The 14,214-nt window shown below is 36.8% G+C and overlaps 1 protein-coding gene across 1 annotated transcript; it reads left to right on the top strand.

Annotated features, from left to right (window-relative positions):
* Positions 1-722: 722 nt before the first annotated feature.
* On the top strand, positions 723-3,180 carry LOC110893458. The gene is made up of 7 exons (XM_022140564.1): positions 723-1,020; positions 1,361-1,465; positions 1,561-1,685; positions 1,813-1,848; positions 2,102-2,377; positions 2,482-2,521; positions 2,615-3,180. Exons 1-7 carry the CDS (start codon positions 723-725, stop codon positions 3,178-3,180), a joined length of 1,446 nt encoding a protein of 481 aa, XP_021996256.1.
* Positions 3,181-14,214: the final 11,034 nt, after the last annotated feature.

Raw genomic sequence — 14,214 nt, 5'->3', positions numbered from 1 at the left:
AAGACACACAACACAATTCTCACACGCTTAGACACTCGAAACTATAGTGATCCTTGTACTCAGCTCATTATCATCCGAAGTTGTAACCATTTTTCTTATATTGAAGTTTGGTGATCGGTAGTTGCCATCACCCGAGGTTTTTTATGCCGGAGATCATACATTGATCAAGGGCTTTTTCCTCGTATAAATCCTTGTGTCACTTGCATATTTCTTACTAAAGTGATCCTTTACTTTTTCAACAAACCAAGCATCATTCCCCGTTTACTTAGAGTTTGGTTGCATTATCCTTGTGAGATTTTTGACCAAAACAATAGGGAAGGGTTTAAATGAGAACACCCAATTTTTGTGAGAACCATGAGAACAAATCTCAGCCTCTCATCTTTATCCCTTGTGTTTTAATGAAAAAGGTAATTTAGTAAAAATAAAATTCTCTTATATTGTACTAGTTGTATCTAAACAAACCCAAATCTGAAATCATAAGATGAAATCACCCACTTACCAAATCAAGAAGATGAAGAAATCTCATACGCAAATCTGAAATCCTCCATGACTTCTTCAATCTTGTGATTAATTCAATGATTTTAGGACTTTTTAATATTCAATAAGTTCTGTTCTGAAGCTATATTCATCATCGATTTCTCAGTGATTTGCAGGTATGAACTCAGGTTTTCGATTATTGTTTATTCAATTCTAATCTTTGTTGATTTGTTGTTTTTGCTACAATGGTTTTGAAGTCATCTTCCAAGTTGCCTCGTAGCACTAATTACAAGGTTTCAGACTGTAAATCTAAAATAAAGGTTAAAGTTTTCAAGGGTTATCCTGGTTTACGGTTATATGAATTTGTTGAGTCTCATAATCACCCGTTAGTTTCAATTGAGAACATGGATTTGACACGCAAGAGGCGACAACTAGAATTTAGCGACCAAGATTTCACTCATAGGCTAAGTTTAGCTAAAGTTGGTCCGTCAATTGCCTTTAAGATGCAAACTGTTTTGAAAGGGGGACAACACAACGTCCGTGGTACCAGGATAGAATATAAAAATTTCAGCAAAGATTTTAGAGCTTTCATTGGTAAAAGACATGCTCAAATGGTTGTAAATATGATGGATAAACGTAAGGTTAATTTAGAAAATTTCTATTGCCATTACATAATTCGTCGTGGAGAGCTTAGGTCCTTATTTTGCGCAGATGAGGTTATGAAGTGCAATTACAGAGTTTTTGGCTAAGTGTTAGCTTTTGATGCCACCTACAGTACTAACCATTAAGAATTTGTTTTTTTTTTCATTTTCAGTTGTGTATTTTTTGATTTTTTATTTATCATTATGTTGTAGCTATAATATGATTTTTGTTACTTTTACAGGGGTTGATCACCATAATAATTGCGTAACATTTGCGGCTGCTCTTCTTTATGATGAAACTATTGAATCGTTCACATGGATGTTGGAACAATTTCTTGAAGCACATGGTAAGTGTTTCTATTTTACACATGTGTAACTTTGCTTCACAAAGTTTATGTTTTACAGCATAAGAATAGCGTAACTTTGTTTTATAAATTCTCAGGTAAACAACCGAGGCTAGTGTTAACCGACCAAGACCCGGCAATGGAACAAGCCATAGCTAAAGTTTTCAATGAATCTTTCCATCGTCTTTATATGTGGCATATTATGGATAAACTTCCTCAAAAGGTACATTTAATTTAAAAATAATTAATCTTGTTAGTTTTACACATGTGTATTTATGTTTTTCTAGTTTCTGTGTTTTTATTAGACGTGTGTAACAATGGTATTTTATTTTTAAAAATCGTATCTACAGATTGATGGTGATGTGTTACAGAATACCAATTTGAGGGTACGTATACATAAGTTGGTCTGGAATGTTTTCATCACTCCTGCCACGTTTGAGAAGCGATGGGAGTTATTGATGAATGATTGCAGCTTGCAGCATCACAGGGGTTTCTGATATGTTTTCTATTAGAGATCAGTGGGTCCTAGGTTATTTTAGGGACATACCAATGTGTTGTTTAATGAAAACAATGTCTAGATGCGAAAGTTCAAACGCACTTTTTAAGGTATACTCTAGCGCATCGAATACGTTGGTTCAGATTATGTTGTGTTTTGACATGGCAATTGATGGTCAACGCTACCGGCAACGGGTTTTTGAGCATAAAACTAATTCAACATCTGCCGTCTTATCCACTCTGTTACCTATAGAAGCACATGCAGCACTTGTATACACCAGAAGCATTTTTAAGGAGGTCCAAAAGGAGATATCTAAAGCCTTATTATCATGTATGAATGGTAGACCCGATGTCGTTGATGGTTTTGAACATTATACGGTTTCTCACTTTGAAAAAGAGACCGTTATTGGTGATTACACGGTAATTTTGTTTGTTTCATATTTTTATTTCTGCTTTATCCTTCATTTGTTTAGATATATACCATTATCAATGTGTCATAATAGAGAAAGTTATTATATTTGCAGGTTAAGACCAATCTGAGTGATAACTCAGTTACATTCTCATGTATGTTATTTACACACATAGGATATCCATGTCGTCATGTTTTTTCTGCATACTGATTTCGAGGCATAAACAAAATTCCTGACAAGTATATAGCACCAAGGTGGAAAAAAGATGCATTGCCTAAGAAAGTGTTCAACCTTGAATTCTGTTATGGTGTTGACAACTCAGAAAGCTTTAAGCTTAGGTCAGAGGCACTGAATTTAGCTCAGCAATGTAGTGATCGATTACAGGGTGATTCAGTAAAGCTTGCTTGGTTTGTGGAACAAATCAAGGCTATTAAGAACAAAATTTTTGAAGAGGTCCAAAGTGATCCAAGTTCTAAGAATAAAGGTGGTGTCTTTGAAGAATTGGTTGGAGAATCACAACCTGAGAGTGTTTCTTTTGTGGCTCCCCAAGGTATTAGGAATAAAGGATGTGGGAAATCTCGTCTTTTGATTAACCCAGGAGAGAAAGCCAAGGTTAAGAGCAAGAAGAAAAAAAGGAATTGCAAATTGTGTGGAAAACATGCCTACTATGATTTTCGTAACTGTCCTACAAAAAAAAAGAAAAAACAAAAACGTAAACAAAGTCATAGTGACGAAGATATTGATGAAGAAAATGATGAAGATATCGATGAAGATAGCGATGAAGATAGCCACAAAGATAGTGATGGTGAATGAAGTTTTTCTTTTATTTTCTTTTAGTTTTGATGTTGGATTTTAGAGTTTTATATTTTTTTATTTCTGTATTTTAATATACACATGTGTAAGTTTCTGTTTTACACACGTGTAAGTGTTCAGTTCGACTTTTTTTGTTTATGATTTACATATGTTAAGGGTTTTTACATGTGTAAGTTTCTTGTTCATACAGTGCCTGCAAACATGACACCCCTAGTTACCGACACTGGTCAGCCGAGTCGTTGCTTGGGTCAGTTGTGGTCCACAGAATCTGACCAGTGTTTGCATCTAAAGCTACCCAACCAGTTGCGGTTGTGGTCCGATTAGATGGTGCGAGCGTGAACGGCATAAGAGTCGAATGCAATTCTCTTGGTGTGATTAGGTTTGGTTCGGTTCAGTTATTCTAATTGAATTATAGAATTAAGTTTTTACAACTATAATAATAAAACAAGTTATACCAATGACTTTTTATTGGTCTAATCACTAGTTCAAAACTTTCCCCAGAATGACGTAAGAAGCGGCATGAAAAAATCCATAAGATCTTCAGTTTTATACCACCCCATCATCTCATTCTATTACCACAGAAACCTCCATCTCATTTTCATAAAATCGTTTAAGTTGCAGTCTACGTTGTAGCAGCCGGCGAGTAAGTTTCGTCCTGTTGAACACGTTCCGTTTGATCACTCGTAAGCTCAAAATCATTGGTTTGGTATTAAGGTATAAAGTCGAAACCTAGTCTAGTCTTATTCGGGTTGGGGTGCAAGTTTAGCAACATTATCCGTCTTTGATCTAGCGGAAAACGGTATCATAAACGTCCCAGATACAGCTTTCGTGTTTGGTTCACCACAAGTGGGTAACCGAGCATTTAACAATCGTCTCAATCAATTCCCGAATGTTAAACTTCTACACATAAGGAACAAGATCGAACCCATTACGCTTTACCCAAGCAGGTTAATGGGGTATGTCGATGCTGGGATACAATTCGAGATCAATTCCTAATCATCAACAAGTCACTAATCTTCAAAACTATCAGTTCAACAAAATCTTCAAAACTATCAGTTCAACAAAATCTTCAAAACTATCGGTTCAAGTACACTTACAAATCATCAACAAGTCACTAAATCTTCAAAACTATCAGTTCAAAAACTATCAGTTCAACTGGAATAGGGGGTACTGATCAGTTCAAGTACACTTACAAATCATCAAGAAGTCACTAAAAACATATCAACATAGCCAAAGAAAGTTGTTTGGTAGGACCGATAACCTAAAAACCTAAAACAAATGGTTCAAAATATCAACTAGTTTTCTGGATCACAGTATCTCTATGAAGATTTTCTTTCGAAAGCAAAATCTTTGCAGCATACTTTTGTCTAAGCAAGCTAACTTGTGCATCTTGTTTGTTGCTTTTTTCTGTTTTGAATCCACATTCCCAGTTCTTGACACCGCTTTCCATGTATGCCTCCATATGTCTCATAACAAATACTCCACAGTCTATGCTGTTTTTCTTTGTTTGCCAATTCAGCTTCAGTTTTTTAGGTTCCATGGATTTCATTTGTTTCCATTTTGCATTACGCATTGCTTTTAGGTAGGCTACAAACATGTGTTTCTGTTTCAACAAAGAGAATTTGTAAGTTTTATTATTTATATCTTTGACAAATTAGAAAAACTAATTCTGTTCACATAAATATCCGTTCAATTCACAGAAACAAATCAGAAACGCATCTGAACCAAAGATCTAACATTGAGTATTCAGAAAAATCATAAACTAATTCAATTAAAGCCCTAACTACTTCTTTCATCAAACAAAAACTACATGACAGGAATCTGTATTCATTATTAGAGATAAAACACAACTAACTATCGATTCAAATATATTGAACTTAAATATTAATCACAAATTTCAAGAAAGATATTTATCAGGATAGAATATAAAATTTTCAGCAAAGATTTTAGAGCTTTCATTGGTAAAAGACATGCTCAAATGGTTGTAAATATGATGGATAAACGTAAAGTTAATTGAGAAAATTTCTATTGCCATTACATAATTCGTCGTGGAGAGCTTAGGTCCTTATTTTGCGCAGATGAGGTTATGAAGTGCAATTACAGAGTTTTTGGCTAAGTGTTAGCTTTTGATGCCACCTACAGTACTAACCATTAAGAATTTTTTTTTTTTTTTTTCATTTTCAGTTGTGTATTTTTTGATTTTTTATTTATCATTATGTTGTAGGTATAATATGATTTTTGTTCCTTTTACGGGGGTTGATCACCATAAGAATTGCGTAACATTTGCGGCTGCTCTTCTTTATGATGAAACTATTGAATCGTTCACATGGATGTTGGAACAATTTCTTGAAGCACAAGGTAAATGTTTCTATTTTACACATGTGTAACTTTGCTTCACAAAGTTTATGTTTTACAGCATAAGAATAGCGTAACTTTGTTTTATAAATTCTCAGGTAAACAACCGAGGCTAGTGTTAACCGACCAAGGCCCGGCAATGTGTTGGTGCACTACATCTGTTGATTTCGTCTTAGATCGAGTCTATCATTGTAATGTATAGATTAGGGCATGAAATACGAGAAAATGCGAGTGTGTATGATATTTGTGACCTAGGTTCGCTTTTAGGGACAAATGATAGAGGTCCGCTTTTGTGACACTTGTGAGGTCCGCTTTTATGGACACTGGTCACAAAAGCGAACCAGACACCCTATATAAAGGTGTCTTATGAGCGAACCAGATAGAATAGAAGTTGATTTCCGCACCGAAGCTCTGCCGGTGTGACGATTGAACTGTAAAAGCTGTCAAATCAATAAAACAAGAAGTTATAGTGAAGTGTGTGCTATTTCTACCTTTGTTTCTTATTATTCCGCATCTGAAACACGGGAGATTACCTCTGAACGACTCGTACGGGTTAGAATCCGATCCTACAATTGGTATCAGAGCCAAGGAGGAGGTTATCTGCAGAATATAGCTGATTTTCGTCATCATTTCTTACTTCTACACCTTCTTTTCTTGATTCGGGAAGTTTTCACGGTCAGAATTGATTCAAAAATTCACAGATTGTGTATTATCAATCAACGGCAAACCCTTGAAAGTTTCAAGCAAAAATACGGACGAGAAATGGGTCAAAACAGCTTCGAAATGAGATCCGCTTTTATGGCATCATCTTTGGTCCGCTCCAAAATCACATCAGGTTCGCTCTAAAGGTCCGCTCGAACGGTTTGGTTTTTGGTCCGCTCGAGAGATCCGCTCGTAAGACTATTTTCTGGTCCGCTCAAACGGTTATTTTCTGGTCCGCTTGAGAGATCCGCTCGAAAGACAATTTTCTGATCCGCTTGAGAGATCCGCTCGAAAGACAATTTTCTGGTTCGCTAATAAAACCAAACAGGTCCGCTCGAATTGACCATTACCGGTTCGCTTTTGTGAACATTGCTGGTCCGCTTCTGTGACATTTGTCTGATCCGCTTTTGTGTTCAAGTTTGGTTCGCTTATAAGTCACTTGCCTTAAAAAAACATATCATCATGGATACCGAGTTCTACAATGCGTTTGCAACATCGTCGTCACCAGCTGCGATTGCTCAAGCCATGAATCTCGAAACGAAACGGGAACCACCCAGAAACCCCCGAAATTGATGAGTATCGAAGAATACTACGGGTGGAAGGATAGATTTGAAAACTGGGTTCAAGCAAATCATCTTAGATCATGGGAATGTATCTTGAAGAAGTATGTGTTACCGAGAACGGAGGTGAATGTTATCAAACAGATATCCGAATTCACAGATCAAGAACTTGCAATGTACAGAGCGGAGAAAATGATGATCAGTTTATTACAACAAGCGATTAAAGAAGATATATTCATTCTGTTAGAGCACGACAAAACTGCTAAGTCGATATGGGATGCTCTTAAAGTCAAATTCGAGGGAAGTGAGAGTATGATTAAAAGCAAAAAGGCATCGCTTAAGAAAGAGTTTGATCTTTTTAGCAGCTTATCAGGAGAGGATACTAAGAAGCTGACTGAGAGATACTGTCACTTAGTGCGATCATTGACAATGATTCGTGTTGATAAAAGTCGTGAAGAGTATGTGGATAAGTTGGCTGATGCGTTACCTCAGAAGGAGTGGGGAACGTATTTGATGATATTGAAAAACACGGGTGTTTATGACGGACTGACAATTGGACAGTTTATCGAAAAATTAGAGGCTCAGAATCTGGAACAGCAAAAGATCACCAGGATGAATAGTCCGAGTGGTCAACAAGATGTGAAAATGTACTACAGGGGTAGCATTTCAGCCACTGAGTCTGAGAGAAGTCCGAAAATTCAAACTGCATTTAGTGCTGGGGATTCATCAGATAAAGCTGATCAGGGTTCAAACAAGAGTAGCAGCGGGTTTTCATCATTTCCGAGTGTCAATCCTAAAGAGACAAATACAAGCTTTCAGTCTCAGGGTACAAAGACAGGAAATCGATACGTGATTCAGTGCAACATAGCTCTCAACCTTCCAGAAGGTCAAAGCTTTTCAGAAGACACTGCAAAAGACCACATGGCACTTCTTGGTTCTGTATTGTTATCCTATGAAGGTCTTGTTGCTGGTCGGATCGGAAATCCTATGCTTACAAAGGAGGATTACGATCAGATAGACACCGAAGAGATGGAACTCATGGATATCAAATGGTGTCTTGCAAGTGTTCTTCAACGTGCTGAGAAGTTCAAAGCAATTACCGGGAGAAATGATTTTCTTGATGCTCATGTATCTACTTTAGGTTTTGATAAATCTAAAGTTACTTGTTTTCGATGCAGGGAGAAAGGCCATTTCAAACGTGAATGCAAGGGAAGAGAAGCTAGCGGTGCACAGAATCCATTCGGAAAAGACGACTACTACCGGAAAGCTATCTATCAGCAAGTTGGTCAATCTCAAGAACCACAGACGGCTCATGGTAGGAAGATTGAAGACCCCAAGAGAGCATGTTTGGTAGATTTCAGCTGGAGTGATTACATATCATCTGAAGGCAAAGCAGCACGCATAATCGATCAAGATGATGAGAAATTACCAGAAGGTTTTAGTTGGGATATGTTTGTGGATTAGAAGGGAGAGTTTAAAGCTTTCATTGCCAAGATCGTACGAGAGCCAGATCTGTTTGCTACTTGGATGAAATCGATTGGGGTGAATGTGTCTAGTGAGGATGAAAAGTTTGTTGCATCTGATGGAAATTCAGAAAGTACAGATGAACTTTCAGAAAGATCTGGAGAAATTTCAGAGGGTTCAGATGAGAGTTTATCGAGTTCTGATGAGAGTATACAGAATGAAGTTATTTCAGAAAAGGAAGTTGTATTTGATCAAACACCGTCTGATTCTGGTGTATCAAATGCAGATTCTGAAAAATCTGTAGAGTCTGATCAATCACCGGTTGACAAAAGCAGTGATGATGAAGAAGAAAAATATATAAATGTTGCTGAAACTCATCTTTCTCCTAAAAGTTTTCATGTTTATTTTGCAGATCGCATGGAGAAACTAATGGAGAAAAGAGCTGCTAGAGAACAACAGAAAGAATCTGAAGATGATGTTTAGAATGTTGAAAGTGTTGCTGAAAAAATTACCGAGGTTGAGAAAGAAGAAGAAAAGGTGATCGGAGTAGAAAAGGTGATTGAAGTTGTGAAAACAATCGAGGTTGAGAAGATTGTTGAAGTCGTCAAGCCTTGTAAGAAATGTTTGGAAGCCTGCAAGGAATGTGCAACAAAAGATGACATTATAGCTGAGTACGAGAAGAAGAAGGAGCAGTTACTGTTCAACCTTAATTATGTGAAAGAATCATACGATGTCTTGAACAAAACAGTAACTGGTCTCCAAACGACAAACTCAGAAAGAGAACAGGCACTGACAATGATGAATGCAACTTTGATGTCAAAACAAAAAGCGATCAATTTCTACATTGAAGAGAGTGCCAAATGGAAGCAAGAGTTGGAAACTGAAAAGATCGAAAATGAGAGAATTAGGCGGTTATTGTTAAGCTATTCTACTTCTGATTATCTCATTGATCGTGTTTACCCAACTGTTGCAGGATTGGAAGCTTTTCAAGACGAGAAGCCAAGGAAGAAGAAAGACTGTGGTAAGAAACCGACTGTTAACTATAACAAGTGTCCGCCTCCAATTTGGGATGGGTATTCTCCTAGGAAACCAAACGAGGAGCAACTTGAGAAAGCAGTCAATATAAAGTTAAAAACCGACACAACTGACGTTTTACCAGAAAACATCGATGTCACGTTTACCTCGTCCGATACCGATCATGAGTCTGAGTTAATTAAAAAGGTGGTCGATCAGGTGTTGGATACTGATGAGGAGTCCGAGTCGAAATCTGAGTCTGGGGGGTCAAAGTCGTCAGTCAACAGTCAAAAATCGTCGGTTACACGGTCTTACAGTATAGAATTTTTGTTATCAAAAGCAAATTTGGATGATGAAACATTTGAAGTCGCATACACTTTAAATGATTTGGACAAATTATACTATGACAAAGAATTTCCAATAAGAAGTGTTCGCTTTGACATGATCAAAAAGGTTTTCAACATGACAGAAATCAATATTTCTGAAATAAAAGATTTAAATCTTACTGAAAAACTTAAAAAATACACTTCTAGAGTTCAACAACGTCTAAACAAGAAAAAGGGTTACAATTTTGGTTCGGGTTTTCAAAAGAAACCTAACCAAAATCGTAGCTACAAAAAGAAAGGTTTAGGCTTTGTTCCACCAGAAAATTATAAAAATGATAAAAATTCTAAAACAAAAACAGAATTTGTGTCAGGTGGAAGCTCAGATGAAGAATAGAAGAAACCATTCTGGAGACAGTCAAACCAAGAGTTTCTTGCTGAGCGAAAGAAGAATGGAACTGAAGTGTTTATCAAAGGGAGACTCGTACCTGTTACAGATGCAATGAAACTGGTCACATTGCATGGAACTGTTCTGCAAATGCAAAAACAAAACAGGGAGTTTCTCAGAAACTAAAAGAAAAAGTTGTTGATGTTGAACCATCAACCGATAGACTTAAATGTTTTGAAAATTCTAAATTTGAGGTTGGTGAGTGTTCGAAGAAGAATTTTTACAAAAAGAAAGAAAAAGACAACCAAGTGTGGGTTGCTAAAAAGGTTGATGTGAATGTCGGCGATGAATCTGGTTCCACAAAGCCAGAAGAGCCACAGGTTGAGGAGAAAATTTCAGTGAATGATGAAGAGTTTCCATTAATGAAGTTTGAGGAAGTTAAAAAGAAAGTTGGAAAAATTGAGATTTCAAATCAGTTTTACAATGAGAAAAAAGATTTTGATGTTGAGAAAACATTCAACGGGAATGTTAAAAAGATTTTTGGGAAAATGTTAAGTGGGAAAGCGAAGGGGGTTAAAGACTTTTATGCAACTAAAAAGGAAACATACAACCCCACTGCGCAAGAGTTGAAATCCATCAAGTCTGAAAAGAATTGGATGGAAGTTTGCTTTCCATGATAGTCTAAGGACTATGCCGGAGATCCCAAGTTTATATCGTGGATCAGGAATCGGCATCTTTCTAGTGTTTGAAAAGTTTGTTTGAAAGATTTTGAATAATGTTTAAATGTTTACAGGTGAGAGGACTACGCCGGAGCTTCCAGGTTGGTAATTGAGAAGCAGGAATCGGCATCTTTTTGAATAATTTGACAAGTGGTAAAGAGGTTTCTGTAGATGTTTCATTCCTATAGTAAAACTTACAAGTGGTATTTTTTGATCTACAAGTGGTATTTGTGGTTATACCTTGAAGAATTTACATTTACAAGTGGTACAGTGATTCTGAACTGCAAATGATAAATCAGGGACATTAAGTTGTACTTGATTTATTCTTCATATGAGATTGATAAACAAGATGATGAACCATATCCCATGCTTCATAAGTGGTAAACTTAAAAGTGGTAAATACAAACTCATTTCCCGGAAAAATCATTTCGATTAAAACAAACTTAAGTGTTTTGAGATCTAAATGAGAAAATGGTTTGTTGAAAGGGGGAGTTCGGATTGTTTATGCCTAGTGAATGGCGATTTGATGTGATTCGATGTCAGTTGTCAAATTTCTGTACAGTTTGTTTTACTTTTCATGTTTCTAGTGGGTCAAGAGTCTAGAAGTTTTCAAATTTTCTTTGAAATGTGTTTGCATTTTAGGGGGAGTAGGGAAATTTCAGAAAATTCAAAAACATTAGAAAATTTGAAAAAGCCAAAAACATGATAAAATTCAAAAATGAGTTTCGTTGTGAAAAGAGGAAATGATAGTACATCAGTAGGCTGTCACAACATGCTAAAGAAATGTAAAGATAAAATGTGATAAATAATCTCACTGAGGATGTGCCAGTAGGTTTTTACACATTTAGTAAATTGTGACGAGATATAAACTAAATTTCAAACTTGCTTGTTCTGTGGGTTAACACAAACTTGGATATATAGGTAACCCCTGAAATCTTGTTTGAAAGTTCCCTTATTCTGAGATACTAGGTCTTTATGCTCAGTGATATCTGGGGTATTATCCCGGGACTTCTGCTGTATGGAAGTACTGACCTAGTCCCCGGATAATGCTTTCCGCAAATGCTTGAAACACAGCATCGCCCTCAGCAAGCTGATGAAACAATAAAATTGATAGTCGCTGCTGTTGAAATAAAAAGATCCTCTAAAGGGGACACACCAAAAGTCGAGCCATCATCTCTCTGCTGAACGGAAGTTCTGACCTGAGCTCTCACGGTTTCGCATTTAACCCCTGAACAGATATCATCTGTGGTATACTCACCTGTAAGACTGAATATTGAGATCTGGATACGGGAGTATATTCAAGTAGTGGGACACACGGATAAGTTTAAGTTCTTAAGACATTAATATCGTATCTCGGATCAGTTGAACTTTGTGTGAAAATTTCAGTGGACCGATATACTGACAATCTAGGTGAATTGTTTTGAACTGAAAATGCAATCAAGCTTAACGGTGTTAGTGACATGTCTCATAAACTGATATGATCCTCTTACACGAACTCACAAAAATATTGTCTGAAAATATTTCTGTTATTGCATTTCATTTTCTTTATTTTAAAATCCAAAAAAGATTTTCAGTGTGTTTTAGCATAATTTTGAAAAAGTCAAAAAGATTTTCGACAACTGATGTTGAATAGCTGATTTTCAAAATTCCGAGTGCTAAACATGATGAGCAATATTTGAGGAGGAGTGTGTGTACAAAATTAAATGTTTTTACTGTGACACCCCAGGAAAACCAGTGAACGATACCTAGCTTCCTCAGTAAGTGCGTACTAAATTTCGGGACGAAATTTCTTTTAAGTTGGGGATAATGTGACAACTCGAGTGTTTGACTTTCACTTTCGCACTTATTGCGCGTTGACTTTGACTTTGACTGTTTAGTTGTTGGATTGTGGACTTGAATTATACGAGTTGTGTGTTAATAGAGTATATTGTCGTTTTGCCTATATGTTACTATTTGTGGTGATAGAAAATAATATTAGAATTGTTATTATTATAATATTAACCTTAACCTAGCCCTCGAAGGATAACATGTAGTTCGAAGGATTCGAAGGACCACGAAGGATAACCTTCGACCCTGAAACATATCCTTCGACATTATTCGAGCACGAAACATATTCTTCGACCTTGTTCGGCCCGAAGGATCACGAAACATATCTTTCGATATGTTTCGGCCCAGTCTTTCAATTTGGGCCTTGGCCCACTGCCGATTTAATATAAATTGATTAGAGACTTTACGTGATAACATTTTTGATCGGCAAACCCTAGAACATTTTCACTTGTGACGGCAACCACAAACTTACGGAAATTCTGCTGATCAATTCCTTGTTTGCTACCCGATCGGTTAGTGTTAATTGCTAATTGTGACCTATTGATTTAATGATGATATTGTTGCATGTTTTGGATTATAAGATCGTATGCTTTGAATAATTCTGTGAGTAGTTAATCGGAATTATTGCTTATGACATGTTGAATATGTGCGATTCCATGATTCGATTTACGTTATGATAATTAGGACGATTGATTATGATTGTTAGATGATTTTATGATAGTAGGGTTCATAGCATGTTAATCGGTCACCAAGTCCTACGTTCGGATTGTTTGTACGATAACCGGTTATGTAATGTTGTGTTTGGCTTGCTTGCATGATAAAGCGGATTGTTGTAACCGAATTGCTAACTTGGTTAACTGGGTTACGAATGGCTTAGGTTGCCGATAGCCGGATTAGTGTTCATGTAATTAAATTAGGGTTCTTGAGTGAAACCTTGTGATTATGCTTGTTTGATCCTGTTGACAATAACTGATTGGTGAAATTGTGTTAATGGATAAAACGTAACTGCCATGACCGAAAGATACCAATGGCTCGAACCATGGTAGTTTGACCGAACCATAATCTGATCGAACCATAGTTGACCGAAGGATACTGGTTGACCGACAGATAGTTGGACCGAAGGATAGTTTGGACCGAAAGATGTCATGGTCCGAAACATGACATTCGGTCCGAAGGATCTTTGTGACACTTGTTTTCGAAAGATGATAGTATGAGTCGAAGGATACTAGGGTTTTGAATAATGTTTGAACAGTGGAACATATGTTGATTTAATTGACATGCCATGCTTAGTGATGAACGTGCAATACTACGTGCCGTGCTGATATGCAAACTGACTGCTATGTGAACAATTAATTGCATGCGTATCATTTCGAACATGAACTGATTTGTTATACGTGCATACACTAGGACGTGATTAATTACTTGTGAGTGCATAACTTAGCATACCGAGCAAACCAAGGTGAGTTCACACTCCTACTAAGGCATGGGATTCCCGGGTTGTGGGAATGGGTTAAAGGTTATTATTGAAAGGAACGTACATATGCTTTACTAGACTGTCACCTATCATGTCCTCGGATGTCAGGACGGTTACGTAGGTTGGGATAACACCTACGGGTTCACATGCCATTCTATCCTCGGTTACGAAGGATACGCACGTAAAACCTACGTGTACGCATTACTTA

The sequence above is a fragment of the Helianthus annuus genome, chromosome 12 (assembly GCF_002127325.2).
Source record: "Helianthus annuus cultivar XRQ/B chromosome 12, HanXRQr2.0-SUNRISE, whole genome shotgun sequence".
Taxonomy (NCBI): domain Eukaryota; kingdom Viridiplantae; phylum Streptophyta; class Magnoliopsida; order Asterales; family Asteraceae; genus Helianthus; species Helianthus annuus.
Note: the sequence above shows the minus strand (reverse complement) of the source record. Positions and strands in the feature narration are given on the sequence as shown.

Excerpts from the sequence above, each read along its gene's own strand:
- LOC110893458 (XM_022140564.1), top strand. The coding sequence starts at position 723 with ATGGTTTTGAAGTCATCTTCCAAGTTGCCTCGTAGCACTAATTACAAG. Across the intron at positions 1,021-1,360 it reads GGGACAACACAACGTCCGTG|GGGTTGATCACCATAATAAT; the intron begins GTACCAGGATAG and ends TTACTTTTACAG. Across the intron at positions 2,522-2,614 it reads TAACTCAGTTACATTCTCAT|CACCAAGGTGGAAAAAAGAT; the intron begins GTATGTTATTTA and ends ACAAGTATATAG.